Consider the following 27,101-nt stretch of genomic DNA (forward strand, 5'->3'; position numbering starts at 1 on the left):
TTCCCTCCCTCCATCCCTTTCTCCATACTAAATAAATGTAGTTTTAAAAAAAAAGAAGGCTAACACAAAATCGATAAATGTATTGAAAGAGGGGGCCAAGGAATAAACAGAAGGTGAAATACAGAGTTAGATTAGGCAATAATTTGACCAAGAAGAAGAGAAAAATTGAGGTGGCTAGAGTTTGGGGATGTGCCTTAAAAAGCAAATTTTCCAAAAGGAATCCTTCAACTGTCTTTTAAACTGTGGAGACGTTTAAACTGCAGAGACTCTGAGCACTGCCGATTACTAGTTGTGTGACCTTGTGCAAGTCACTTAATCTCCCTGGGGACTCATTTTCCTCATCTGTAAAAACAGGACTAATAGTCACTGCTATATAGGGATTAAATGAGGGAACACACGTAACCAACACAGCACCCGGCTTGGCAAAGTATCGTAGAAATGAGAGGTCCTCCATCCCCAGACGGCTACCTTCTGAAAGGACCCTGCACTCTTAAGATTTACAGACTCCAGACTTAAGGGTGGAATGGCCGCAGGCAAGCTTGGGGAGGGGGTGCCGTGGTGCGCAGGCGCTCACACGAAAAAGATACAGGATGCGAGGGGCGGGGCTGCCGCCGACTGGGCTGTTCCAACGATCGCGCGCCGCCCCCGCCGCGCCCCGCGCCCGCCCTTGCTAGCAGGCACCTTCCGCCCCCTGCATTGCTGATGCTGCTGCTGGCAGACATGGACGTGGTGAATCAGGTACGCGCTCCAGCACCGTGGACAGAGCCCGGCGCTTGCGGGAAATCCGGGTGGCTTTAGCCCTACAACCCTGAAAGGTGGTGACCAGAGTAGTCGAGATATGGTCACTGGGGCTGGGGTTGGGGATTTTGCTGCAGGCTAGGGGAGGGGGGAAGGTGGAGAAAAGGAATGCGCTCTTTGCCGCATCGAGGACTGTCCTCACTGCCGCAGAGGGGGCCGCCAGAGCCCACAAGAACTGTTGACCTGGCGGAGAGAAAGACCGGAGCTTGGGTCTAGGAAGAGGGCAAAGGGGCAGGGGAAGGGAGAATGAAAAGAAGACTTGGGCGGTGGGGGGGGGGCTGCAGATGAGCTAGGAAATAGAGCGACAGAAGGTGTGGGGGCGGGGTGGGGGAGGGATGGCACCCGCCCCTCCCAGAGATTTCACCCCGGTAGATGACCACCCTTTCCTCGGGAGCAGATCTAGAGGGACGATCCAATTTTGCCTCTCCAAAGCCCCCAGCCTTCTCATTCCCAGCGCATATCCAATGAATCCATGCCCCAGCTCTCTCCCACCTTAATCATTCCGGACCATCTCCGCCATCGCCCTCTTCTTCATCACCTCAGAATCTGTCTCCTCCCTAACCAGTAGCGACCCCTCCCCACCCGCATCTCCTTAGACACAACCACCATCATCTGACTCACCTTTACCGCTGCAGACCTCTTCCCTATGATGTTGTGACTCACCCTCATCTCTCAATGCCCCCTCCCCCACTCTAATGAACCCCATCTTCTTCCACTCAACCTTTTTCCCTATCTGAGTCACCTTTAAGCAGTTCAGACCTCCCTTCTCTAACTAGTCTGGACCCCATCTATTTTCTATACCCAGCCTCCTCTGTCATGTGACTCATCACCTCACACTTCACCACTCCTGAACCCTGGGGGTTTCTCTGAGACCCTGGTGTTTACTCCTTTCCCCAAAGTATCATTTTCTCCTCCTCACTCCCTCTCCACATGTCGCCCACTCCCAGGAGTCACATGCCCTATCCCCAGGGATCATTGCCTGGCAGCCTGACCCCTCACCTCCATCTCTATTCCCCACAACCCTTCCCCCTCCCTGCTGTTTTTCTCCTCAGCTGGTGGCTGGGGGTCAGTTCCGGGTGGTCAAGGAGCCCCTTGGCTTCGTGAAGGTGCTGCAGTGGGTGAGTGTGGTCTGGGGTGTGGGGTGTGGGGTGGGGAAATGAAAGTAGAGGGGGTGACAATGGGGTCCAGAAGAGCACGGATGTAGGAGGGACAGGAAGCCAGAAAAGGACTACAGTGGAAGGAGATGAGGGAATTAGGCTGCAGAGTAAGGTCCCAGGGGTTTAAGGACAGGGAACAGATAGGCTATGACGTCACATAAGACCGAGGGTACCCCTGTTGTGGAGTGACAGATTGTGACGTCCTACCTCTTCTCTTGAAGTAAAGGATGGGGGGGTGGGAAGTGGAGCCTGAAGCGACTGCTGAGAGAGAAAGAGGGAGAGAGACAGAGACAGAGAGGGAGGGGGAGATGCAAAGCAGAAAAATGCAGACAGTGAAGGAAACAGAGAATGAGAGGCAGGGAATGGTAGAGACAGTGATGGAAATGCTGAGAAACGAGAGCCAGAGAACTGGGTGTGAAGCAGGAAAATGTGGTAGGGGACAGAAAGACATACACAGATAAAGAGACACCCAAAAGAAAAAAACAGAAAGCAACGCACAGAAATAGGCACAAGGGAGACAGAGAACCATAGAGCCCTTGTGAGAGGCAGAACAGACAAGCAGACCAAGAAACAAGAGTGCAGAGGCATATACTCAGAGAGTTTAAAAAAAAAAGATGATGGAGGGACATGCATAGAAACAGAGAGATACTGAGAGAGGGAGGTGCAAAAGACAGAGATACAGTGAGTGACAGAAGAGGAGGAAAGGGAGAGGAGAGGAGTGAAAAAGAAGGGGGAGAGAAGAGGGAGAGGGGAGGAGAAGCCATAACACCTAGAGGTAAAAACAGAGACACGGGGAAAGAGAAACAGCCACACCCCTGTAATCAGCTTGTGCTAGGACCCGGTGAGCCCTGATTAGGGGAGTGGGGGTGGGAACCTCTCCATCTGCTGCTGTCTCTGCTGCCCCCCTCAATCTGTCCAGAGGAGGGCACTCCCTCCCACATGCATACAGGCTCACTACAGCCATCCACCTTCCTGCTACCCAAGGTCTTTGCCATCTTCGCCTTTGCTACATGTGGCAGCTACAACGGAGAGCTTCGGCTGAGCGTCGAGTGTGCCAACAAGACGGAGAGTGCCCTCAACATCGAAGTTGAATTTGAGTACCCCTTCAGGTGTGCCTCTGCCCTGGTATCCTGAGGTCTGGGATGAGGCAGGGGCAGGGTGAGGGTGGGTCTGAGCAATCCTTTCCATGACCTTTGCAGAGCTCACACCTTTGAGGCCACAGCCACTGGGATCAATGCCCGTGCACTGAACACCTGCTGTGTAACTGGCACTGCTCTAGATCTCTATGACAATGTGGTGTGCAAGACAGACACAGGGTGTCACCCTCTCTAGCTATATTTTGGCAAAAGAGAGGAATAGACGAAAGGAAATAAATAAGATTCATACGCAAATGACAGAGCTGGGGCTGTAGCACAGTTGTAGGGGGCTTGTACAGCATTGGCAAGGTCCTGGGTTACAGAGAGACAAAGGAGAGAGAGAGATGCATGTGTGCACACACACATATGTACAATTTAATGCAGTAAATGCGCAATTAATGTTAGTTGCTGGGTATGGTGGCAAATGCTTGTAATCACAGCACCTTGGAGGCAATGCCAGAAAGATTTGTGGTGAGTTCCAGGCCACCCTTGGCTCAGCAGATAAGGGCGATAAGTCACATGTGGTAGAAAGAAAGAGCAGACTCCCTGCAAATTGTTCTCTGACCTCCACACATGAACTGTGACACGCATACTCCTACATATACACAGACATGAACACACTAGCACAATTTTAAAAAGACATATTTTAAAATAATGTTAGTTGACATTATTTACTTCTCAAAGTGCTAGGGTTTAACAGTGACTAAAGTAGACCAAGTTCCCGGTCCTCATGGCTCTATGTCAGAACAAACAAAAGAGGGTAACCTCAGATGCAGATAGATACTAGAACCATATCCTCATGCAGGGGTTCTGCTAGAAAAGAATGGGAATGTTGTATAGATACGGGAAACCATGGAACCAAATTAGAAGTTCCTGACATTTACTGAGTCCCAAACATGTAGCAGGCACTGTACTAGGTGCTAGGTGTACATGAGTAAGGACAAGCTGGAACAGCTGCTACCTCTTAAGGATTTAGAGACAGACCCACAGTTTCACTTGACTTTCCTTGATTACTGAAGTAAATCATATAACAGCCTGAGTCGCAACTTCCTCATCTGTAAACAGAGATAATATCGATGCTCCACAAGGAGATGGGATATCTTCCCTGAGTCAATACTTGCAAAGTACTCAGTGCAGTGTCTGGGACCAAAAAGTGCTCTGCATATGCTTGTTAAGTGTAAGCAATCAGATTCAGGAACTTGGGGAAGAGTTGGAAGCTGGGAGTTGGGGAACACCAAGGGTAAATGGAGGCCCAAGAGATCAAACAGTTGGGAGAGGTAAGCCAGCTCAGGTCCTGAGCAATAATAGAAACAGGAGATGGTAGGAGAGCATGGCCAGAGAGAGAACAGCCAGGGGTATCCAGGTTCACATAAGCCAAGGAAAAAAGTTTGGGGGCTGAGGGTGTAGCTCAGTGGCAAAGCATTTGTCAAGCATGCTCTGGGTTCCTTCCCCAATACCTTAGAGGAGGACACACACACACACACACACACACACACACACACACACACACACACACACACACAGACACACACACACACACACACACACACACACACACACACACACACACACTGTGTTGGGATAGGAGGTAGTCAGCAGCATAAGAGCCAGCCTTTTGGGAATCCTCTATAAGGCCACAGAAGCCCTCCATGAACCCCGCCCCAGAACCTTCCATGCTCAGGGCCTCTGCTACACACAGACATCAGTGTATTTGTCTCAGGATCCCATCTCTAACCTGAGGCCAGAGCTGTGGGGTCCCAGTGCAGTTCTATTCTTCCCCATCACAGTACAGGGAAGCACCTTCCCAGACTGCCCTTCACACATCCTGTTCCTTACACCCTCTGTCTTCTCCTATTTCATAACTGTTTGGCTTCTCTGCCACACAAACATTTTTTTTTAATCTCAGGGACCTAAAAAGAGTCTGTAAAAAGAGAAAAGAGTCGACATGATTTAGGAGGAGATAGGATTCATACAGGAGCTCTGTCTTTCCAAATGCACTTCTCTAAGGCTGTGTCCATCTCTGTGTGTTTCACCCTAAAAACACTGCTTGAGAACTTAATAGACGCCAGCACTGTTCAAGACCTTGGGATCTTTCAGAAAATGAAAAGAGGAATAAGCCCTCACCCCCTTGTAGTCACAGGGAAAAATTCAAGGGGAAAAAGCAAAACTGAGGGCAAGGGAGACAGCTCAATCAGTGCTTGCCTTACAGGTACAAGGACTTGAGTTTGGCCCCAGAACCCATGTTAAACAAAGCCCAGCACGATAGTTCATGCTGGAGTCCCTGGCATTCAATGGCCAGCCAGCTTATGGTAATTGGCAAGTTCCAAGCCAGAGAGAGACCCTGTTTCAAAAAGAGGGGGATGGCACCTGAGGAACAACACATGCAAGTGCATACACACCAACAAATGTGCACCTGCACACACACATGCACATTCATACACACAAACACACATATGCATAAGGTCCTATGTTCAATTATCAGCATAAAAAAAATTTAAAGGGGGATCCAGGAAGTCTTTAATGAGAAGGTGATCCTTAAGCAAAGTTTGAAGGAACTGGAAGAATAAGACGTGAAGCTATCTTTAAAAAGAGCATTCCTCCACTTGATCTTAGCCAAAAGGCTGAGAAACAATAAGAGGAAAGCATTCCTGTTAAAGAGAGCAGTCAGTGCAAAGACCCTAGTGGTTGAAATATATGATGCCTGGCGTGTTCTAGGATGAACTCAGAAGCAGAAGTAGCGGAGTTGCAGTGAGGGAGGGATGCTTTCAGCAACCAATGGTACACTGCAAGTGCTCAGTGCCTGGATGTTTCCTCCTCTGCCTGGGACCTCAAAAGAAACTAGTAGGCCCATGGCTGGGAAGGTGAGAAAGGGATTCTAAAGAGTCTGGGCCACACCTACACACCTCTCTCTGCAGGCTGCACCAAGTGTACTTTGATGCACCCAACTGCCAAGGGCGCACCACCAAGGTCTTCCTAGTTGGGGACTACTCCTCATCAGCTGAATTCTTCGTCACTGTGGCTGTGTTTGCCTTCCTCTACTCCATGGGGGCCCTGGCCACCTACATCTTCCTGCAGAACAAGTACCGAGAGAACAACAAAGGGCCCATGATGGTGAGTCTCCACAGCTGGTTGCATGCATTGACCAGGGACACAAGGCTGCAGGGACGAAGTTCATTTGACTCACAGGTCAAACCAACTCCAAGACGGGCCCATACCCAAGCAGCCCAACACTGCTGCTGCTGTTGTCTCCGTGACTCTCCATTAGGTATCTGGCTTGAGAAGTCATAGAGTCATAGGAACATACTCACAGCCCACACAGAATGCCAGACTGGCCCACAACCTGACCGTACTATCTCTCACACAACCACACAGACTAGATCAAAGGAAGGAGCACTGAGGTTCACTGTGACAGTCATGCATGTCACCCTACCACACAGACACTGATTCCTACACAGAGATATTCTCACACCCTCATCCCAGACATAAAATGACACATATTCCCACATGCAAATAAAAGTGGTAAGACACACTTCTCACAGATTCGGAAACAACCCACAGCGTTAGTTCCTCCCTCAACATCCGCACCCACACATCACTAGCACACTCCCACACCCTCTGTATCATACACACTCACGGGAGCTCAAGCTGAGAGGGCTCCCTCCAACTGACTATACTGTGAGCTTCAGGTCTGCAAAGGCAGAAGAGAGACAGACCTCTTCTAAAGAGCCCCTCCCACAAAAGCTAGTGATGTGAAAAGGGCTGGGGGGCTCAACATGAAGCAGCCCATTCACAATGATGTCTTCCTTGCCCCTGCCTAGGACTTTCTGGCCACGGCAGTGTTTGCCTTCATGTGGCTAGTTAGCTCATCTGCTTGGGCCAAAGGCCTGTCCGATGTGAAGATGGCCACGGACCCAGAAACCATTATCAAGGAGATGCCTGTGTGCCGCCAGACAGGGAATTCATGCAAGGAACTGAGGGATCCTGTGACTTCGGGACTCAACACCTCAGTGGTAAGCCCTGGGAACCTGGCAGGGCTGGGAGAGAAAAGCTCGGAGATATAGTCTGGCATGAGAAATGGTGGACACAGAGAATGTGAGGAGAGTCAGGAGATCCATGGGGGCTCCCAGGAGGAGGCATGCCATCAAAAGAAAACTGAATAATTATAACCACTAGGATACCATACACTGTCCCCAATAGGGGGGAACATGAGGTCTTTCACATTAGGCCGGGACACCTGGACCCAGCCCAGTATGGTCAAATCTCCTGAAACTCAGTATCCTCCTAGGACTTGTGTCGGTAAGTGCAAACAAAAAGACTATCTTGAAATGTTCCCTACTTGGACGCCCTCTACTGGCTGCAATCAGTCTAAACATAGATCCTGTCACTTGCAAGTTCTATGACCTATAACCTCTCAGGGATCATTTTAGCATATAATTGAAGGCTAATGATAGGGCCTGCTCCACTGTTGAGTACTCACCGAGTTCAAAGCACGAAAAGTGCTTAGGAAAGAATCTGACACAAGATTACATCCTGTATCACTGCCAGTTGCTGTGTTATCTTAGGTAATTTAGCCTCTCTGCACTTGACTTTAAAATGGACATATCAGAGCCGGGCGTTGGAGGCACATGCCTTTAACCCCAGCACTCGGGAGGCAGAGGCAGGCAGATCTCTGTGAGTTCGAAGCCAGCCTGGTCTACAGAGCAAGTTCCAGGACAGCCTCCAAAGCTACAGAGAAACTCTGTCTCAAAAAAATGGGCATAACAGATGTGAAGAGATGGTTCAGTGGTTAAGAGCACTGACTGACTGCCCCTAGAGAGGACCCGGATTCAGTTCCCAGAACCCAAATGGTAGTTCACAACTGTCTGTAACTCCAGTTCCAGGACACCTGACACCCTCACACAGACATACATGCAGGCAAAACACTAATACACATAAATTTTTTAAGAGATTAAACCCTGTCTCGAAAAACCAGAAAAAAATAATCAATTAAAATAAATAAATAAAATATAAAATGGACATATCAAGGGCTGGAGAGATGGCTCAGTGGTGAAGAGCACTTGCTGCTCAGCTGTGCAGTGGTGGCACACACCTTTATTAGTCCCAGTTCTGGAGGCAGAGGCAGGCGGATCTCTGTGAATTCAAGACCAGCCTGGTCTCCAGAGCAAGTGCCAGGATAGGCTCCAAAGCTACACAGAGAAATCCCATCTCGAAAAACCAAAAAAAAAAAGTTTTACTTCCTGTCCAAATATGGAACTTTAAGTGAACATAACATATAAAGTGCTAAGAGGATGTGGCATACAGTAAATGTCATATATATAGCATTTTGTACTTTTTAATATTTTATATGTTCTATATACTTATTTTTAATTTTAAATTGTTTTTTCTTTAAGAGCATATACTTAGCTAGGCATGGTAGAATATACCTTTAATCCCAGCACTCGGAAGGCAGAGGCAGGTGAGTATCTGTGAGTTTGAGGCCAGCCTGGTCTACAGAGTGAGTTCCAGGACAGCCAGGGCTGTTACACAAAGAAACCTTGCCTCAAAACAACAAAAACAAAAAACAAACAAAAATGCATATATTTAGAGTCAGGAATGCTAATGCATGCCTATAAACTTAGCACTTAAAACACTATTTTTGGGGGGGTGATGGATTTTTCGAGACAGGGTTTCTCTGTGTAGCTTTGGAGCCTATCCTGCCACTCGTTCTGGAGACCAGGCTGGCCTCAAACTCACAGAGATCCATCTGCCTCTGCCTCCCAAGTGCTGGGATTAAAGGTGTGCACCACCAACGCCTGGCAAAACACTAATTTTTAAAAAAAGGTTTTTTTTTTTAATTTTATGTATGTGAGTGTTTTGTTTACATGTATGTATATGCACCACTTGTATTCTTGGTGCCTGTGGACGTTAAGAAGAGGGTGGCAGGAGCCAGACATAATGGTGCACGCCTTTAATCCCAGCACTCAGGAGGCAGAGGCAGATGGAGCTCTGTGAGTTCAAGGCCAACCTGGTCTACAGAGTGAGTTTCAGGGCAGCCAGAGAAACATAGTAAGACCTTATCTCAAAACAGCTTAAAAAAGAAGTGGATGCAGATACCCTGAAACTGAAGTTACAGGTATTTGTGCGCCACCATGTGGATTCTGGAAATCAAACCCAGCCTAGATCCTCTTAACATCTGAGCCATTACTCCATCCCCAACACTAATTTAAAGCCAGACTGCCCTACATAATGAGCTCCAAGCCATCCTGGGATAAATGACAAGATTCTGTCTCAAAAAAAAAAAAAAAAAAAAAAAAAAAATATATATTATATATATATATATATATATATATATATATATATATAAATCAAACAGGGGCTAGACCTCCACAGGCACACCATGTCTGCTGCACTATTGAGCACACACATACACATACACACATACACACACACACACACACACACACACACACACACACACTAAATAAATATTTAATAAAACATAAAACCAAGAGTATTTGTTGAAAAAGTAAAAGGAAACGGGGCTGGAAAGATGGCTTAGTGGTTAAGAGCACTTACTGCTTTTCCTGAAGATGGGAGTTCAATTCCTAGAACCCTTTAATCCTATCACTTGGGAGGTAGAGGCCAGCGTGTCCTACATAGTGAGTTCCAGGGCTGCCAGGCTACATAGTAAAACCCCGTCTCAATAACCACAAGAACCACTTGGAAGGCAGAGGCAAGTAGATCTCAGAGTTCAAGGCCAGACCGGTCTACATAACAAGTTCTAATATATGTGTCTGTGCTAATTTGCATACACATGTATACATATGCATCAATTAGTGATTCCTATTTCTTTAAAGTGTATACTTACATATTTTACAAATTTAAATTTATTATATTTTATACACGTATACTTAATAAGTGTGTACTTAAATACATTTTTTAAACTGTGCGTTTTTTTTCTTTGGAGACAGAGTCTATCTACATGGCCCTGGTTGTCCTGGAACTCACTCTATAGACCAGGCTGGCCTCAAATTCACAGAGATTCACCTGCCTCTGCTTCCTGAGTACTTGGATTAAAAGCGTTACACCACAACTCCCTGCCCTTAAAATTAATTGTTTGAGCCAGGCGTTGGTGGTGCACCCCTTTAATCCCAGTACTCGGGAGGCAGAGGCAGGCGGATCTCTGTGAGTTCGAGATCAGCCTGGTCCACAAGAGTTAGTTCCAGGACAGCCTCCAAAGCCACAGAGAAACCCTGTCTCCAAAATAACAACAACAAAAAAAATTGTTTGAGACTGATTTTCATGTATCCCGGGCTGGCCTCAAACTATGGAGCTAAAGCTAGCCTTGCATTGGTCTTCCTGCCTCCAGCTCCCCAGGATTACAGGTGTGGGCCACCAGAATCAATAAATAACTTGCACATCTGAATCCTAACAACTGACACAGTCCCAAATTTTTCTGTACATTGATAGTCACAGAGACTCACGAACTTATGCCCTAAAAATGCACAATCCTGTCGCTCAGCCTCAAATTCCCAGGGGCTGTCAAGGCAATGGGTAAGAGACGACAGCTGGGTTTTGTCTCCCTGCAGGTGTTTGGCTTCCTGAACCTGGTGCTCTGGGTTGGCAACCTATGGTTCGTGTTCAAAGAGACTGGCTGGGCCGCCCCGTTCATGCGCGCACCTCCAGGCGCCCCGGAAAAGCAACCAGCACCTGGGGATGCATACGGCGATGCCGGCTACGGGCAGGGTCCTGGAGGATATGGGCCCCAGGACTCCTACGGGCCTCAGGGTGGCTACCAACCCGACTACGGGCAGCCAGCCGGTGGCGGTGGCGGTGGCTACGGGCCTCAGGGCGACTATGGGCAACAAGGCTATGGCCCGCAGGGAGCGCCCACCTCCTTCTCCAATCAGATGTAATCTGGTGAGTGATGGGACGATGTGGCAGGGAGGTACAAGAAGAGAAGTTTGAAGGAACTAATAGACAGGCGGAACTACAAAAAAAAAAAAATTGAACGCCGAAAAATTAGCCAATGGGGGGAGAGCAGGACAAGGAAGGGGAAGGAGCAGTGCTTAGAGTAACCAATAAATGGAGTGTAAGAGCACTTGCGCAGTGGGAGAATCACCGAAGCAGTGTAGTTTTCAGGAAGGAAAGGGGAGATGGGACCTTAAAATGATTGCTAAAACAATAGGAGCTAAAGCCAATAGATGGGGAAAGGTAAGCACAGTGCATTTTGAGGGTGTAGATCTGCTGCTACCTCTCCTTAACTCTTGTAGTGAAAGAGATGGTGTGGAATTTCAAGTGAGGAAAAGGGAGGGGCAGGGGTCTTGTACACATTCTTGTTGTGCCTTAAAAGAAATGAATGCCAGGCACGATGGAGCACATATATAATCCCAGCACTTAGAGGCTGAGGCACAGGCATTGCCAAGTTCTCAAATCCTGCGTGGTCTATATAGTCAAATCCTGTCTCAGAGAGAAGAAGGTGGCAACACCTAGGTGAGAGTAGATTTGGTAGTGGGTGAGCCAGGTTGGAGAGTCTTCTAAAACATCCCACATTTAATTAACCAAAAAATCCTTGGCCAGGTGTAGTGGTCCCAGTACCTTTAATCCCAGCACTGGAGAAACAGAGACAAGCAGGGCTCTCTATAAGTTCAAGACTAGCCTGGTTTACAAAGCAACTTCCAGGTCACTCAGGGCCACACAGTAAGACCATGTCTCAAAAAAAAAAAAAAAAAAAAGTCTTGTCCTGTTGGTTCCTACTTTCAAAATATCTCCAGCCTTTCCATTTTTCAGAATCATCTTCTGTCTTCATAAGTGCCTAGTCTACCCCATTTACAACCTGTTCTACCCCCGAGCATCCACAGGTATTCTGCTAAGCCACTGTCGCCCTAAATTCAGAAATCGCCGTCCTGTATTCAGTTGTAGCATCTCACTTAAAGGCAAAAATCTTTCAGAGTGGTCACAAAGCCCATACATAGCACTACTCCCTCTTCCCTCAAGACACTTCATCTGACCTGCTGACCTGCTGGCACTGATCACCTGCTGTCATCACTGTTTCAGTCAAACAGGCCCGTGCCAGGTCCAATTCTACCTCAGGGCCTTTGAACTTGCTTCCCCACTAGAGTTTTACATATACCCATCTTTACCTAGCCATTTTTTTGGTCACTACTCACTCTATGAGGCCTTTGTTTTTGTTGGTTGATGGGGGGGACTGTTTTGTTTTGCAGGTACTGAGAACTGAGCTCCTGCATGCTAAGCAAGTGCTCTACCACTGAAATAAATATATATATATATTATATATATATATATATATATATATATATCCAGTTGGGGACAGAGTTTTATGAAGTTGCCCCAACTCACTCTGTAGCCCAGGCTGGCTTTGAATTTGCAATACTCTCATCTCCACCTCCCATGTGGCTGGGATCATATAGGCCTACACCACCACAGCTGACTTTGTTGTTGCTATGTTGTTGATGTTATTTTTAAGACAAGGGCTCCTGTAGCTAAAACTGGCCTAGACCTCATTGTGTTAGCTAAGGATGTCCTTGAATTCCTGATTGTGCCTCCACCTCCCTGTTTTGCTTTTGGTTTGACCTAGGGCCCCACTATGTAGCCCAGGTTGGCCTCAAACTTTTCCTCATTCCTCTGCCTCCTAAATTCTGGGATCCCAGGCATATATCACCAACTCCTTATCAGTGATGATTTATCTAAAACAAATCCCCCTTATCTTTCTCACCACACCCTGTGTTTTACCTTATCACACTTTTTAATTACTAACTTATGGCTCATGACTGTGCTCTACTAGATTGAAGGGATAATAACCAAGACTTATTCATGTTATACACACATTACTTAGAGCACTTTTTAAAAAAGAATTTTTAATTATGTATATGTGTGTGAGTATGTGTGTGAGAGTTCAAGTTCCCTTGGAGACCAGGCAAAAGGTCAGATTGCTTGGAGCTGAAGTTACAGATGGTTGTGACCCACCCAATGTAGGTGCTGGAAGTCAAATGTGGGTCCTCTGAAAGAGCAGCAAGCACTCTTAATTTAGAGCCCTAACAGCTTCCTTAGAGAATTTTTTTGGTTTTGGGTGACAGGGTCTCTGCATTGGCTATCCTGGGACTCACTCTGTAGACAAGGCTGGCCTTGAACTCACAGAGATCCACCTGCCTCTGCCTCCTGAGTGCTGAGATTAAAGGCCTGTGCCACCATGCTTGGTCTATTATAATCTTATATTAGATAATTCACTAATATTAGTAAGTGTCTTGTTCATCCTGTAAAGCCTGTCTCCCCTGATATAATGTAAGCCTGACAAAGATAGGGCCACTTGTTTTGATTTTCAACAGTGACTAGAACAGTACTGGTTAATGGGCTCTTTTGATTAGGAGAGGGTACCGTCATTGTTCCTTTGGTACCCAGTTCAAGCAAAGTTGGGAATATCTTCCTAGTGAGAGCAGCTAGGATGAGGCTAACTCCAGAGCTCTTAGAGAAGAAAACATGCCAGGCAGAAGAAAAAGTGTAGTGGCCCAACCCCTCCCTGCGGATATCACCCTCATCTGTAAGGGCACTACCCTCATCTGGACCCCTTTTCCTTTCTGTGTCTTTTGTCTCTACAGGTCAGTGAAGCCCACGAAGACCCCATGGGTGGGCAAGAGCTCAAGAGAAGGCCTGCCCCCCTTCCTATCCCCATACCCTAGGTCTCCACCCCTCAACCCAGGAGACCCTAACTGTCTTTGCTGTTTATATATATATTATATTATATATAAATATCTATTTATCTGTCTGAGCCCTACCCTTACCCACTTCTCCATGCACTAGGGGCCCAGTCCTGAATGGGCTCCTCCCTTACCCTGACCTTGTATTCCTCAGCCCCTATCTGTTCCCTAGCCCTGTCCCTTGAGGTAAGGGGGCTCTAGAAAGGGGACAGGAAGGGGACCAGACCTTGGCTGCATGGAGAGGGTCAATGCTACTTTTCCCTTCCTTCTCTCCCTCTGTTCCTCCTAACTCTGGCCTTGGTTCCTCCAGCATTGCCTAAACAGAAGCTTGAATGGAAATCCAACCCCAAGAGTAGAAGGACAGCAGACTGGGTGGGGATATGGGTGAAACACGTGAGAGGGGAGGAGCTCTGGATAGAGAGGACTAGTCAGCAGATACTGGAGTTCCCAACATACCAGACATGGAGCCTAAAAGGGAAGTGGTGTCCTACAGTATTCTGGAATGGGGCTGGAAGGAATAGGAGGGAGTGGTTCTAGGAGGGGCGTGGCTCCGGAGTGAGGGCTTGGGTTGGAACCCAGCATCTCTAGAAGAGGTGTGTCTTGAAACCTGCAGGAGTCTGTGTTTGATTCCAAAGAGCTTGAGCAAGGATAGAAATGGGGTTCAGGAATGAGCTAAGTTTGAGATGAGGTCCAGACAGGCAGATGAAGAGTCTGAGGAGTGCATGATGCTTTCAGAAGAGGAAGCCCTTCCTGTAATGGCCCAGTGAAGAAAATGTTTTCAAATGAGTGGAGTTTGAGCAGCGGGTGTAGGAGGCCATATTTAGGAGCTGTGAGACAAGTTTGTTAAAGTAGGAGGGAGAATACTCCTGCCCCCCTGGGAATTGAGGTAACCTGGGAAGAGCCAAGGATTGCGGTTTGGAGGATGAGGGGTGGGATCCAGAGAGAAGTGTCCCTTGCTTGCTCCCTCTCAAGAGACAGCTAGATAATCAGAGGACAGAGTCTACAGGACTGTGGGGCTGACCCACGCTTTTCCCCCTTTCTCTACCCTCTCCCTCCACACTCACATTTGTCCCGGAATACTTGGAGGCTGGGTCTGGAGCCCCCATCCTGTACCCTCTGCTGTGTCTGTGATGTTGGTAGTGCCTGTGATCGTGTGTTGCCATTTTGTCTGACTGTGGCCCCTCCCACTTCCCTCCAGACCCCCTACTTTCCTGTGCCCTTCCGTATTGTTTGAAGATTCCCATGAGGAAGAACAAATATGAAAAATTCCCTTTTCCCAAATAAACACCTCAACCACCTAGTCCACCCGGCTCTGATTTCTCGGTGTGTCTTTTCTTTTGGGTGCAGACAGAGGGAGTGGAGATAAGAATAGAGGAGACCAGAGGAAGCTCAACACCCAGTAGCATCCTGCTGAAGCCTTGCCTAAAAAGTATTCCAGTCTCAGAGTTAGCACTGTTCGATGTCCCACTGCTAGCCATCAAGTCTTTCGAGGGTGTGGTCCTCATGCTGATTGATCCCTTAGCCACCACCCTTCCTGGTCCCATTGAAGTCTCCCTACCTAACTAGGGAGACTTCATAAGACCTCATCCTGTCCAAACCCTTGTTTCTGAACCCTTCAGGTCCTGTGGTAGCTATCTCCTTTCTCTTGCCTCAGACTAAGCAGTAGAACCAAAGACCTACCAGGTGGGGAGGCTGATTAACTCCTCCCCCAACCCCAGTTTCTCCCTGGACAAGGGTCAGGAAGTGACAGGGTTGTGTGTAATGGGGTTGGGGATGGAGGGGGTAGTTTCTGGGTGCCCAAGATGAAAGGCCTGCCTGACCCGTTGTTGCTGCCTCATACCTAATTAAAGACTCCACTTGGGCGCCTGAGTTCTGAGTTGTGGCTGCCAATACTTGACCCCTTCCTAGCCCCAAGGCCCAGAGATGCCAAGAGCAGGAAAGAGACCCAGCTCTGGAAGTGAGTTCAGGAAAGGCAATATACACCTGACTATAAAAAATAGGAGAGCAGGAAGGAAGGCTCTGAGACCTACTTCTTTGGGCTGGGGTCGGTGGGCACAGCAGCTGGATATAGATGCCTTGGAAAGATGTGGAACAGGCCTCAGAACATGGCCAGTGACTTTAGTATCCTCCACATAAATCTCTGGTCTGGCTCTGAAAATGGAGTAGAGCCACAGAGCACCAGCTAAGACTGAAGGTGCAGTTGGGAACATTCTTGCAACAGTCATCCTGAAAAAAATAAAAAAGACTCTGGGAAGGGACCCAGAGGTGGCTTTGACACCTTCCTCCCCCCCCCCCCCCCGTCCCCCAAAGCTTTCAAGATAAATCGACACTATTCGTCCAAGCAAGCACTCTGGTGTACCACTCTAATCATGTGGCCAGGTCCAACTCCGCCCGCTTCCAGCTTTCAAACTTTAAAGGCCGTGTGGCACCGAGAGACACTGGAGGTTCAGCTTGCTCTGGCTCTAGCCCTGGGATGAACTCCAACTGCAGGTTTTCCAGCAAGGTACTCACTCACCTTTCGATTGGGGACAGCATGGTGACTTAGACGCTACAGGCCGGGGGGCGGGCCTTACGAGGCGTGCTCCTCCCACCCCGGAGTCAAGTTTACGGAACAGAGCTGCCAGGCCGGACGTGCCGTGGCCTGGCGGCCCGGAGGACTCCAATCGCCTGACCCAGCTGGGCTTGACTCTGTCTAGGCGCGCCATGTTCGCGCGTGGGTCCCGGAGGCGCCGCTCCGGGCGTGCGGTGAGCAGGGCTCAAGGGCGGTGGTGGGGGCAGGGGTAAACTGAGGCACCGGCGAGGGGGCAAGGCACTGGGACAGAGGGGAGGCGCCCCAAGGAGGGCCTGAAAATTCCCTTCCCCAGCTTTCCTAGACTTGAGCGCTGGGACCAAAGCACACTCGTGGATGCAGAAACGTGTGGATATGGTGGCTTAACTCCCTAACACGTCTCACGCTTTTTATCACCACTGCAAATCTGGGAACACCCCTTTCCTGTGAATTAATCCTAAAGTTGAAAAAACTAGGGATTTTAGGTGGAGTAGGGGCGTCCTGAGTTTGTTAATAAGAGACCTCATAAATTGGGGGACTGTAAAATGAGAGTGGGGGTTCTTCACTCCTGAGACCCAAGAGTCAACGAACTAAGATTTAGTGTAATACGTATTGCAGGCTTCCATCGGAGCCTGGAAGCTTTTGACTTCTTGATAGGAGGATTTCCGCTCTTTCTTTGAAAGATCTCTAACCAAGAAAGGTGGAATCTGGACCAAAGAAGATAATAGTCCTAAAATATGAAGGGTAAAGGCAAATATTCCTTGGGCTGGGGGGCTTTCTGGATAGATCAGGGACGCCCTGTGGTCCCAAGGATAGACACTCCTCAGTTCCTCAGGTAGGGAGATGGAGCCAGGGTTTGGGGGAGGGGCAGTAGAACTTCTTAGGGAAGGGCATTGCCCACAGTTCATGAGGGGTCTCAGGGAAGGATGGGTTGGCAAATGCCTACCCAGTGTAACTGGATGTTGAAGGGGTGAGAATGAGACCTGAGAGGGAATGCCCACATTAGGGCCCCTGCTCTGGTAGGGAGAGAACGCTCTATGAAAGACCTGTCTGAGAACTAGAGAGGGACAGACCAGCCCAGACTGGAAGATTCCCTGAAAAAGGAGCACACAGGAAAGTGGTCTCAGCTGCCCTGCCTCTAGTTTGGTTGTTTCCTCCTCCCCCGCGCTCCAGGCGCGGTCTCAGCCTGCCCAACGCTGCCCCCAGTGAGACAGGCCCCAGCCTGCGGTTGCGAGCCTGGGAGTGGAGGAACGGGCGTTGACTTTTCCCTCCCTACTCCCGCACCTTATTTCGCCTTGCATCTGCCCCCACCCACTACAGCCTCCCGAGGCAGAGGACCCTGCTCATGGTCAGCCCTGCAATTCCTGCAGGGAACAGTGCCCAGGTTTCCTGCTGCACGGTTGGAGGTAAGTGACCCTAGCCTTTGTCAGAGCCCCGCCCCAAGGCTTGAGCTCCGCCCAAAGAGCAGAGTTGGGAAAGGAGCCTCAAAATCCATTCCAGAGCCCCGCCCCCTGACTCATTCCCAAGAAACCTGTTCCCATGAGAGTTCCACAGCCCTGACCCCCAAAAGAGTCTTCTCCCAAGTCCGAGTCCCATCTCTAGTCCCATCTTCTAGCCCCTTCCACAGACTCCCTCAGCCCCCTTCTTAGGCTCAGAACTTTTCGCCCAGGCCCAGTATTCGCTCCTTGCACCCAAAGTCGAAAAGTCCATAGACCCACAGACTCACTCCCACTCGTGTCCCCACTCTCCCTATACACAAATCCAGGGCCTCAACACAAGACCTGCTTCCAGGAGTAGTTACCCCACAGAGAACAGAATCTTTTGCCTGAAGAAATTGTGTGATTTGTGACACTAGTCTCGTCCCTGGAGTCCCACCCCTGTTGCCCAGAGAATCTGACCCACCAGATTCTGGAAGAGTTAGGCAAAGCCCTTAATATACTGCACCCGGGATCACAGCCCAACCCCCAGTCCTCTAGGCCCCTGTGTTCCAGACCTGTCATCAACCAGAATCTGAGCCTGGCACAGCCAGTGTCCCATGGCCTAGTCATAAGCAAATTCAGACCTTGACTTAGCCCCAACTCCTGCCAGCCCTGGCCCCAGGCACAGAGCTCTGTTCCAGCTCTGAGCCCTTTGGGTGTTAATTCACATGTCCTACCTTTCTGCTGGACCTGGGCTGCCTAGGGATCTGGATGAACAACTCCTTAGTAATTGACTCCTATCCTGACTGTCACAGAAAGATCTGTCAGCACTGCAAATGCCCACGGGAGGAGCATGCGGTACACACTGTGCCTGTGGACCTGGAACGCATCATGTGCCGGCTCATCTCAGACTTCCAACGCCACTCCATTTCTGATGACGACTCGGGCTGTGCCTCAGAGGAGTATGCCTGGGTACCCCCTGGCCTTAAGCCGGAGCAGGTGACCAAGAGCTGGCCACCCACTCGAATTTTCCAGTGGGTGCACACATATGCAGGCACATATGCATTTGTGTGCAAACTATTTCTGGAGTAATGCTGGAGTGTGGTCCAACTAGCAGTGTCTCCCTGTTCTGAGTGATCACTGAGCCAGTTCCTCTGGGTCTTGTTCACTTTTCATCCCATTTCTTTCTTCTTTTTCTAAAGGTGTGTTGTGTGTGTGTGTGTGTGTGTGTGTGTGTGTGTGTGTGTGTACACGCTAGGTATGTTCGGGTGCAGAAGAGGCCAGAAGAGGGTATCAGATCCCTTGGAAGTAGATTTATGGGGGGTTGTCAGCTGCCATGTGTGTGCTGGAAGCTGAATTCCAGTTCTCTGGATGAACGAGACAGCACTTTTAACCACTAAATCATCTCTTTAGCCCCATTTCTATCCTATCCTTTACTCCAGACTGTATCTCAGCACTTCACCACATCACTATTGATGCATTCATTCAATGGTTACTGAGCATTTAGTGTATTTCAGACATGTCTAGGCACTAATGGCAGTAAAGAAACCACAAAACAAAGGCTGGGGGTATGGTTCAAGGATAAAGCATTTGTCCTAGCATGCATATGGCCCTGGGTCCCAGCACTAAAACACACAGATGCACATGCAAGCAGACATTTATTTTCCTACATGGAAATACCAAAATCCAAAGATGTTCTTCTTTTACATAAAATTGCATAGTAATGGATATAACCTATGCCTTATGTAAAATGTCATACTATTTGTATAGAACCTACAAACATCTTCCCGTGCATTTTGAATCTTCTCCAGATTATAATACTTGATATGCTGTAAATGCTATTAGTGGTTGTATTATTTATGGGCTAGGGTTGTAACTCTGTTGTGAAGAACATGCCTTGGACTCAAGCCCAGAACCAGGAAAAAAGATAGTGTTCAGGAAAAGATAGTTAGGTGTGGTGGGTGATACATGTCTGTAATCTCAGCACCGGAGGAGGCTGAAGCTGAAGGATTACCACAAGTTCAAGGCTGTATAAAATACCATGCCAACCAGGGTTAATAATGAGACCCTATCTTTAACAAAAATAACAATAACAACAAGAAAAAATCTGCAGGTAGGTGTTCAGTTCATATGGATCTTTTTAAATTATCGCCAGTTGCCTCTGGGCAGTGGTGGCACACTCCTTTAATCCCAGCATTTGAGAGGCAGAGGCAGGCAGATCTCTGTGAGTTCGAGCCCAGCCTGGTCAACAGAGTGAATTATAGTACTGCGAAGGCTACACAGAGAAACCCAGATGGAGAGGGATGACTGTGCAGCAGGTGGTAAAAGGGCTATGGAATAAAAAAAGAAAGTTGAGGGGAAGAGGGGGGGCAGGATTATAAATAGTGTCCAGGCAAGCCCTGTGTGAACGGCCCTGAAGAAAGTGAAGAGATGAGCTTTGCAGAAATCTGAGGTTGGCACAGTCCAGGCAGAGTGAGTAGAGAGCGAGTAGAGAGCACAGAGGCAAGATGTGCTTGGCACATCTGTGTGAGGAAATGTGAGGAGACCAGTGCAGCAGCAGAGTGAGCACAGTGAGAGTGGTTGTAGGAAAGGTCAGAGGGACTGGGGGTCATGGGGAGAACTTCGCTCTGAATGAGGGCAAGAGTTCAAGAGGGTTGTGAAAAGAAGAGGGACGTGATTTGTCTTATTATGTAACAGTGTTATCTGGCTGCTATAACAGCCTGTAGTCGTGAGGGTGGAAAGACGACTACTAGGGAGGAAACTGCTGAGTGAGGCTTGTTTTTGGAAATACATATAGTGCTAGGAATAGCACATTGCGCCTTTGCACATGCTAGGCAACTGCACCACCGCTGAGTGTGTGATAACTGCCAGCTTCAATTCTGGATACATTATCTTTTGTTGTTTGTGGAGGGTTTTCTGAGGCAGGGCTTTGTATCCCTTGATTGGTGTGGAACTCACTATGTGAGCCAGCCCAGGCTAGGCTAATTAACAAATCCCAGTCCTTAAGAAAAAAAATTGAGCTGGGGGTGGCGCACGTCTTTAATCCCAGCACTTGGGAGGCAGAGGCAGACATATCTCTGTGAGTTCGAGACCAGCCTGGTCTACAAAGCTTCACAGAGAAACCCTGTCTTGAAAAACCAAAAATGAGCCAGGCGTTGGTGGCACACGCCTTTAATCACAGCACTCAGGAGGCAGAGGCAGGCAGATCTCTGTGAGTTCGAGGCCAGCCTGGTCTCCAGAGCGATTGCCAGGATAGGCTCCAAAGCTATGCAGAGAAACCCTGTCTCGAAAAACCAAAAAACAACAACAACAAAAAAAAAACCCAAGAAAGAAAGAAAGAAAGAAAGACCAAAAAAGAAAGAAAGAAAGGAAAAGAAAAGAAACTGAGCAAGGCAGAGGCAGGCAGGCAGATCTTTGAGTTCATGGCCAGCCTGGTCTACAGAGCCTGGCCCAGGATAGCCAGAACTACACAGAGAAACCTTGCCTGGGGCAGGGGGATAAATGAAGAAAAGAAATCAAAAGCCAGACACGTTTTCACAGGCCTTTTGTCCCAGCACTCAGGATGTGACTTCCAGACCAACCTGGTGTACATATAAAGTTCCAGGACATGCCCTGTGGTGGTGCACACCTTTAGTCCCAGCACTTGGGAGGCAGAGGCAGGCAGATTTCTGTGAGTTCAAGACCAGCCTGGTCTACAAGAGCTAGATCCAGGACAAGCTCCAGTGCTACACAGAGAAACCCCGTCTCGAAAAACCAAAATAAAAATAAAAAATAGAGTTCCAGGATACCTAGGGCAACATAATAGGACCATATCTCAATATTTACCTATTTACATACATATATTTATATATACATATATGCATGTGTATATATTCAGTAGTGGTTAGAGTGAAGAGTGAGAGAGGAGTGAAGAGTGAAAGATGACCTTAAAGATGAAAGGATGAATTAAACAGTATGGAAAAAAGCCAAGGCAAACCAGGCATGGTACTGAATGCCTGTATTCTCAGCACTTAGGAAGCTGAGACCAGCCTGATCTAAACAGCAAGGTCCAAACCAGGAAGAACTCATCTCTATGAGGAAATGGAAGGGAAGAGAAGGAGAGAGAAAAGAGTGAAAATTGAAAGAAAGTTTGAGTTAACAGTTGGTGGTGCTAATTAGATAGCCAAATTACCTAGGACTTAAGGAGAGGTCACAGGGCTGCATGTATGCTACCCCTTAGACAACAGATGATAATCACAGCCGTGAAGGTGCATGGAATTTCCAAGAAGGTGAATATACACATAGGCAAGAGGACCAAGGACTAAGCCCCATAACCATCCCATATTCAGGGTCCACTAATTGAGAAGCAATTTGAAGGATGAGAGAGCAGCCAGTGAGAAAGGAAGGAAGCCAGGGCTATGTGGTATTCTGGAGACCAAAGGAAGCAACTGTTTTCAGGAAGAGAGCGTAATCAGCTGGGGATTACTACTACTGGAACCAATGAGGACTAAGACCTGAACAATACCTTTTACAAGGCAGACATCCCCAATGACCTTAACAGCTTTGCAGGGCCAGAAGCCTGAGTGGAGTGGGCTCAAGAAACAATGGGAACAGAGGAAGTGGAATGCCTGGGAATGCTTACAACTCTTTTGAGAAGTTTTGCTATAAGGGGAAGAAGGAAGCAGGCCTTGTAGGTTTGCTCTGTGGTTCACTTCAACTGTTCGGGGGCTTTGGGAAAGAGAAGTGCCCTTCAGGTGATTTTAATTTTCCCATAGAACTAGGAACCCATGACCACACTGTATCCTGGCTCTCCCCGAACTGTAATTGTCTTCTCTCACCCTTCCATGCCCCCCCCCAGGTTTACCAATTTTTCAGCTGCCTCCCAGAGGACAAGGTCCCCTATGTCAACAGTCCTGGGGAGAAATACAGGATAAAGCAACTCCTGCACCAGCTGCCCCCACATGACAGTGAGGTAAGGAGTGAAAACAGGATGGGCATACCAGGAGTGGGGTACAGCCTGGACAAATTCGGGTGACTGAGAAGAAATGGGCACGGTCAGCTAAGAAAAGGTGAGCTGAGCTGAAGTGAAAGGTCTGGGGAAGAAGGAGCCAGAAGGGGACATTCCTTGATCAAATATAACTAAGCCCTGAGAGAAGAGGTGAGGAATGGGTATTTTCAAGAGTTGGCACCACACATACAAAAGTAAACTCCATGAGTATGGATGAAGTCTAGAAGACTCCTCCTCTTCCCAGGCACAGTACTGCACCGCCCTGGAAGAGGAGGAGAAGAAAGAGTTGCGAGCCTTCAGCCAGCAGCGCAAGCGGGAGAATCTGGGACGGGGCACCGTTCGAATCTTCCCAGTGACCATTACTGGGGCCATCTGTGAGGAGGTGAGCTATAAAGGGCCTCAGCAAGTGAAGTCCCTGAGGCCTGCTACTTAACACCCACTGGGGTGTCTCTAGAGCCCTCTGATGAATATGACCTGTCCCTTGGACACCACTGTTGGGTCCAAGTTGTCTCTAAGAAGGCCTTGAATGTATATTTCTGTGGTTCCCTCTCCTCCATGCAGAGGGCATGGAGCAGGGACTGTCTCTTTGGTCTTCTTATGATCAGAACTTGTTATTAAAATCTGACCCACCTAGCTGGGCATGGTGGCTCACACTTGTAATCTCAACACTTAGGAGGCTGTGGCAGGATTGTTGAAAGTTCAAGGGCAGCCCAAGATACTTAGTAAGACCCTCATCTCAAAACCAAGAACTGACTTACAAGCTGATCCCCAACGATAAAAATTAATAACAACAACAAATAATAAACTGATGTATAGTGGTAGAACCTGCATCCTGAGATAGAGCCCTCCATAGTTATTGGAATTTGTCTCCAAGGCTGCCCCTGGTGGGTAGGAACCTGTCTTTAAAACTATTTAGTGAGGTCCATTGGCTGAGACCTCTGTGGGTGGAAACTATCTCTAGAATACCTCTTCTGGACCCAGTTTAAGATTTCCCCCAGCCAGCCTGGCATTGGTGGCGCACACCTTTAATCCCAGCACTCGGGAGGCAGAGGCAGGCAGATCTCTGTGAGTTTGAGGCCAGCCTGGTCTCCAGAGCGAGTGACAGGATAGGCTCCAAAGCTACACAGAGAAACCCTGTCTCGAAAAAACAACAAAAAAAAAATGATTTCCCCAGCCAACCTAAAGGCCTTGCCTATAAGGCCACCCATAATAGCTAAGGCCAGTCTTTTTGGTTTTCCTATGAGTAGAGTCAGTCACTTAAGTGTCCCCCACCTCTTTGTGAGTGAGAACTATCTCAAATTTTTCCCATAGGTGGTGCTAGTTACTGGAGAACCAGGGGTTCAAGGCCAGCCACAGCTGTGTATTCAGAACCATCCTGGGCTACATGAGACCTTGTCTCATATATATATATATATATATATATATATATATATATATATATACACACACACAAAAGTTCATCATGGGAGAGGTTCAAGTTGTCACATGCTTGCCTGCCCCCATTCATCTGACTATCTTGGTGACTGTGATGGTGTGTGTCATTTGGCAGTGTGGAAAACAGATCGGAGGTGGAGACATTGCTGTATTTGCCAGTCGAGCAGGCCTTGGTGCCTGTTGGCACCCTCAGTGCTTTGTGTGTACCACATGCCAGGAGCTGCTGGTTGATCTCATCTACTTCTACCATTCTGGCAAGGTCTACTGTGGGCGCCACCATGCTGAATGCCTGCGCCCTCGCTGCCAAGCATGCGATGAGGTTTGTTCCTCCCTGGCCAGAGGTGGGAATGGAGGGCGCACAGAGGCCGAAGCAAGCTCTTCTGACAACCCCAGGTGATCTATGCCCTGCAGATCATCTTCTCTCCTGAATGTACGGAGGCCGAGGGCCGGCACTGGCACATGGGTCACTTCTGCTGCTTCGAGTGTGAAGCTTCATTAGGAGGGCAGCGCTATGTCATGCGACAGAGCCGTCCCCACTGCTGCGCCTGCTATGAGGCCCGCCATGCAGAGTACTGTGATGGCTGTGGGGAACACATCGGTGGGTAAACGTGGTGAGACAGGACAGAGGGATGTAATGAACAGCTAGGCCATGGCCCCACTCCCCACTTGCTTTTGCTCTCTTTGCATCCTCGTCTTCCTTCTTCTCCCCCTCCTACCCTCCCCCCTTCCTTTGGTACTAGCGATGGGACTCAGGACCAGGGCTCAATGTGCTCAAAAGATTTTCTACCACTGAGCTATACTCCTCAACTCATATGCATGCTTCTAAATTCCACCGACACATCAGTCTCCCCATACACACCTAAATACACCTGCAGAGTACCCCCAAAAGTGAAGCCTTTACTTCCCAGAGCTATGTTCTATTCTTTTTCACTCTTCTCCTTCATCCTACCTCAAATCCTATGTTCTAGGACACCCTTCCTTCAAAAACTGACTTCTTTTTCACCAAATCCATACCTAAGCCCTGCCCCCACCATGCATGCTTCTTTTCAGGCCCAGCCTTCCATTTGCCTTCCACCTGAAGCTGACTGGCACCCCTAATACCCGCATGCTAGAGCTCAGTGCCCATCTGTGCTCCTTAAATGAGATAAGGAAGATGAGGGCCAAATCTCATGTTATCTGCTTACTCCAGAGAAAGGGCCTCTTCTGGGAGTAGGGAGGAAAATCAGGGTACCCAACCTCAAATCCCCCACCTCGTCCTAAGATCCCATTTAAGAGGGAAAGCCAATGGGTGCTGCCTCAGTTTTCCCACTCGTGTTGGTCCCCCACAGGCCTGGACCAGGGCCAGATGGCTTATGAGGGCCAACACTGGCATGCTTCAGATCGCTGCTTCTGCTGTAGCCGTTGTGGTCGAGCACTGCTGGGCCGCCCTTTCCTACCACGCCGTGGCCTAATCTTCTGTTCACGAGCCTGCAGCCTTGGGGCTGAGACCACTGCTCCAGGGCCCGGCCGCCGGAGCTGGAGCGCAGGCACAGTCACCGCACAGCTCACAGCTTCCACGGCTTCTTTCCCAGCTGCAGAGGGGACATCCGAGACAGCCAGCAAAGGCACCTGTACCAAGGCAGAGCCTGGTGAGCCCCGCCTCTGCCCTGCCTTTCCTGGACTACCCAGTCTTGCCCTGAAGCATCCTGGCTCCCAAATAGCTGGGACTGTTCTCCTCCACGCCATTTCAAGCCTAGTCTCCATCTGTCTGCTGAACCCTGGGTCTGCCCTGCACCTGCAGAGCTCATAGGACAACTCAGCTTGTCCCATCTTGAGCCCAAGTACTTCCCTCATTTCCTCCAACTGGTCACCCTCCACCCTTTGCACCGAGATTTCCCATCTATTCTATCTCAAACCAAATCTACTCCAGCCTTTGACATGTCCCCTTCTGGCCAATCCACTCCATTCCTGGGCCATCATGCTAATTTACTTCCTACCTTTCTCTCCACCTAAAGCCTGCACCAACAAACTTTAGGGTATTCCATCTCTGACCCCTACTCCACTTCCCAGTCCCGCTAGAAGGAAGAAGGCATTCCTAAATATTCCCTCAGGTAAGGGCCAGACAGAGCAGGCAGATAACAGGAGTCTTCTTTCTTTCTATAGCTGCAGGCTCCGATGAGCCCTCCCGCTTTCTGAGAGGGGCCCCCCACCGCCACTCTATGCCTGAGCTGGGGCTCCGCGGTGCTCCTGAACCACCCACAGAAACTCCTGGACATCCTGCCCTGAACCCAGATGATAATGCCTTTGGTCGCCAGAGTACGCCCCGTGTCAGCTTTCGCGACCCTTTGGTGTCTGAGGGAGGCCCACGCCGAACCCTGAGTGCACCTCCAGCCCAGCGCCGCAGGCCACGAAGTCCCCCACCTAGGGCCCCCAGCTGCCGCCACCGGCGTCGCAGACACCGACGCCGAGGGAGCCACCATCACCACCACCGTCCTGGCAGACATGGCCACCATCGTTGTAACGCGGGATCAGGTTCTGATTCAGGATCCTGTTCCAGCTCACCCTCTAGCCCTAGTTCAGAGTCCTCTGAGGATGATGGTTTCTTCCTGGGGGAACGCATCCCGCTGCCCCCTCACCTGTGCAGGTCCAGGACCACTCAGGATGCTGCAACCGAAACCTTTAACAACCCAGCCCCGCCACTTGTCCAGGTGTCTCACCCAGTGATGCCTCGCCATACACGAGACAAGAACTGCATCGTGGCTTGAAGGCAGGCAACTTTAGCAGGAACTCTACTATCCAGTCAGTATAAACAATGATTCCCCCAAACTAAGTCATAGTCCCTGTTGTTCCACCTTCTGTTTGTAATAGTGAAACAATGCAATTGTTGTTTAAAAAAAAAAAAAAAAAACAGGCCTGGCTTCTTTGCTCCAATGGCTTTGCCTCAATTTCC

At 48.9% G+C, this 27,101-nt stretch overlaps 2 protein-coding genes across 5 annotated transcripts; both read left to right on the forward strand.

Annotated features, from left to right (window-relative positions):
* The first annotated feature begins 523 nt into the window (after window positions 1-523).
* Window positions 524-15,101, forward strand: Syp (synaptophysin). Its single transcript, XM_035449761.1, has 8 exons — window positions 524-533; window positions 590-738; window positions 1,668-1,916; window positions 2,940-3,064; window positions 6,007-6,202; window positions 6,910-7,101; window positions 10,660-10,990; window positions 13,687-15,101. Exons 1-7 carry the CDS (start codon window positions 524-526, stop codon window positions 10,984-10,986), a joined length of 1,248 nt encoding a protein of 415 aa, XP_035305652.1. The 3' UTR covers window positions 10,987-10,990; window positions 13,687-15,101.
* Window positions 15,102-16,138: 1,037 nt separating this feature from the next.
* Prickle3 (prickle planar cell polarity protein 3) lies at window positions 16,139-27,082 on the forward strand. 4 transcript variants are annotated; one of them, XM_027433174.2, is made up of 9 exons: window positions 16,139-16,288; window positions 17,654-17,739; window positions 18,567-18,750; window positions 22,589-22,702; window positions 22,983-23,120; window positions 24,288-24,491; window positions 24,584-24,770; window positions 25,501-25,800; window positions 26,315-27,082. In XM_027433174.2, exons 1-9 carry the CDS (start codon window positions 16,259-16,261, stop codon window positions 26,914-26,916), a joined length of 1,845 nt encoding a protein of 614 aa, XP_027288975.1. In that variant the 5' UTR covers window positions 16,139-16,258; the 3' UTR covers window positions 26,917-27,082. The 4 variants fall into 4 exon arrangements, with proteins under 4 accessions (XP_027288975.1, XP_027288979.1, XP_027288976.1 ...); XM_027433178.2 differs by lacking the exon at window positions 16,139-16,288 and adding an exon at window positions 16,374-16,530; XM_027433175.2 differs by lacking the exon at window positions 16,139-16,288 and adding an exon at window positions 16,390-16,530 and having other exon boundaries at window positions 24,432-24,491.
* The last annotated feature ends 19 nt before the right edge of the window (window positions 27,083-27,101 follow it).

The sequence above is a fragment of the Cricetulus griseus genome, chromosome X (genome assembly GCF_003668045.3).
Source record: "Cricetulus griseus strain 17A/GY chromosome X, alternate assembly CriGri-PICRH-1.0, whole genome shotgun sequence".
NCBI lineage: Eukaryota > Metazoa > Chordata > Mammalia > Rodentia > Cricetidae > Cricetulus > Cricetulus griseus.